Genomic DNA, 2,819 nt, shown 5'->3' on the forward strand with positions numbered 1-2,819 from the left:
TAAATTGACTAATGACATAACTCCAAAACAATTTAAAATTGGGCGACACACAAAAGGAACAGTATGTTCAGTTACAGCCTTTTACAATTTTCTGAGACAACTCAGCGAGTTATTGATATTTATGTTATGAGTCAGATTTCTGCTCTCAAAAAACTTTTCTGTCCATAACTGCCTGTGACACTTGTAGTTAGTATAATTATCAAAATCTTGATAGATATCTATGTGTACTCAAAACCCATATATGGGAAGAAGTAGGGGATATATATGATATAATTTTAAAATTTTAGTTTTATTGCTATGTGATTCCAGGAATATTTGAAATACAGAGATCTCGGGAAAGACTCCAACATCTTCCGTCTTTCAATGCCTGGCATCTACTAAATCAAAGTTTTTTTTTATCATCACTTTGTTATATCTTTACGTTCAAAAATAATTGTTAAAAAACAGGTATTTAAACTTTCTTTGCCTAAATATTGCATTGTATACATTATATAATGCTTATTTAAATTTTAAAAAATTGTGTTTTTAAGTGCATTTCCAGGAGAACCCATAGGTCAAGGTTTTAAGAGTGGTATAGATTTTATTAATTCACTATTTCCAATTTTTCGATCTTACTTTAAAAAAGGGAAAATATAAATTATTAAATATTTCCTATGGTAGAAAAAAGGAAAAATCATGAGTTAGTACCACAATATCATTCATACAAAAAAAAGAATTATTGATATTTAAGGCATAGTTTCAAAAATAAAAAGTAGTATACATCATCGATATAATTTATAATAAAATTTAATTATTGAATCTACTCTAGATGTTTATCAAAAATTTAAAAGAAGTTCTTAAAACTAATATGGTTAGTTTAATTAAATTAAATGACAATAAAGTTACCATGATAAGTTTTCGGCATGACCGGTTTGACAGGTTCATTAGCTTCGTAAGTGAAATGAAATGAGTTCGTCGTGAGCACTTTGTTAGAAGACATATCGTAGAGCTCAATGTAGACAGCAATCTGCATGTAATACTCGAATGTATAAATCACCTAAAAAAGTATCTTTTTACAATAGGGGTATTCATGATCTTTAGTTTAACATGTTAAATGAAGAAATATTTCCATCAGATATAAGTAGATGGTCAGGGTTGCGGTCAAAAAAAGAACAAATAGTTTAAAACTATTTTAATGTCCAACGTTTCGCTCCACATTGCAGGACATCATCAGGGCTGAAAAGATACAAAAAAAAAAAAGAAAACTGAGAATATTACAACAATAAGATAAGGAAGACATAAAATAGTATCAGTATAAAATAAACTTGAATATGCAATGATAAGGATAAAAAATAAGTAACACTTTTCATTTCATTTTTCGTCATATCTTTATAACTACTTCCTGTATACGCAACGTATTTGAAATAGAAATATAGCCGTTAAACAGCTGGCAACCTCTTCCCCACTCCTCCACTCTTCTGCTTCATTGTTGCCTTCCGTTCAACCGTTCGCTTTGAACAGGTAAGTGGTCTTTATTTGTTCTTTGCTCATTCATTACCATTAAAAATCATTATTATTATTTTATTTATATTTATTCTTTCAAGACGTTTGTTTAATCTCTAATTTTTTTTTCCTGTATTGTTTTTGTTTTATGTACACCTCCTGTAATTTTTTAACTGTATATTTTAAGTATTTTAAAAAAAATTTTACTCTTGCCATTGTTACTTATTTTTTATTCTTATCATTGCATATTCAAGTTTATTTTATACTGATATTATTTTATGTCTTCCTTCCTTTTATTTATATGTAATTTCTTATCACTTTATTTTTACATAATATTTATCCTAGCTTAAATTACCTTATTGTATCTTATTGTTGTAATATTCTGTTTTCTTTTTTTTTTTTTTGTATCTTTTTAGTCCTGATGAAGCCCTGCAAAGTGGGGCGAAACGTTGGACATTAAAATAGTTTTAAATTATTCGTTCTTTTTTTGATCGCAACCCTGACCATCTACTTATATCTAAATCTTTACGTTCAACTATATGTATGTATATAAATATTTCCATCTTTTACCATGTTAAAACGATATAATATATAACATGGTTGAGAATCTGTTACTAGGACTGTTAAATGGAGATGACATCACGCAACAGACCAGCTGAGCTCGTCACCATTTTGTTTGTTTGATAGGTTACTTGCTCGTAGTTTGTGTTTTGATTGTGTTAGTATTGTTTTAGATGTTTTTAAAACTAATGAAGCGATGGATGGCAATAATAATAATAATAATGTAATGACAGTTGTCAATTAGCTTATCTTGTTTCCATTCCTAACAAGTTAGAAGATCAACAAGGCACTCAGTAGCCAAACTTTCACTTTTCACTCATTTTAGTAATATTGTAATAAATTACTTTAATCGAAACTCAGAAGTAAACAATAACATGAAGTTTTAGAAGAAAAGATTATAAAACAAGTTGAGCACCTATAGAAGGGGAAGGAAGAGAGCTTGGTTTTTGGGAATCATTCATTGCTTAGGCGAGAGATGGAAGACATCGTCTAAAGGCAGGATGTCCTGGAGATCCCTTAGCTACTCTCAGTGATAGACATCTTGAAAAAATAAGATATCCAAGAGTCACCCAAGAAGAAAAAGGGACTCTTCTCTCCTGAGACGTCTCCTGAGAGTGGAGGTGAAGAGAATCTTTTGTTGACTTTTAGAAATAGCATTTTGGGAAAGAAAACAAAATGTTTTGTTAACAGTGAGTTTTTGTTTGTTGAGAACGAAGAAATAGAGTAATTGGTTACTGTTGCTCAAAATAGAATTGAAGCAGTTTTGTAAGGTTATC

At 29.5% G+C, this 2,819-nt stretch overlaps 1 protein-coding gene across 1 annotated transcript in view; it reads right to left on the reverse strand.

Moving 5' to 3' along the window:
• Window positions 1-2,819, reverse strand: part of LOC106678402 (acyl-coenzyme A thioesterase 9, mitochondrial) — a gene marked incomplete in the record, with an annotated part of 56,872 nt that overhangs the window by 3,418 nt on the left and 50,635 nt on the right. Inside the window, 1 exon segment of the mRNA XM_067049338.1 lies at window positions 886-1,036. Within this exon segment, the coding sequence (XP_066905439.1) occupies window positions 886-1,036 (151 nt within the window).

Source organism: Halyomorpha halys, unplaced genomic scaffold, assembly GCF_000696795.3.
Source record: "Halyomorpha halys isolate HHAL.00 unplaced genomic scaffold, Hhal_1.1 Scaffold141.1, whole genome shotgun sequence".
NCBI classification, from domain to species: Eukaryota; Metazoa; Arthropoda; class Insecta; order Hemiptera; family Pentatomidae; genus Halyomorpha; species Halyomorpha halys.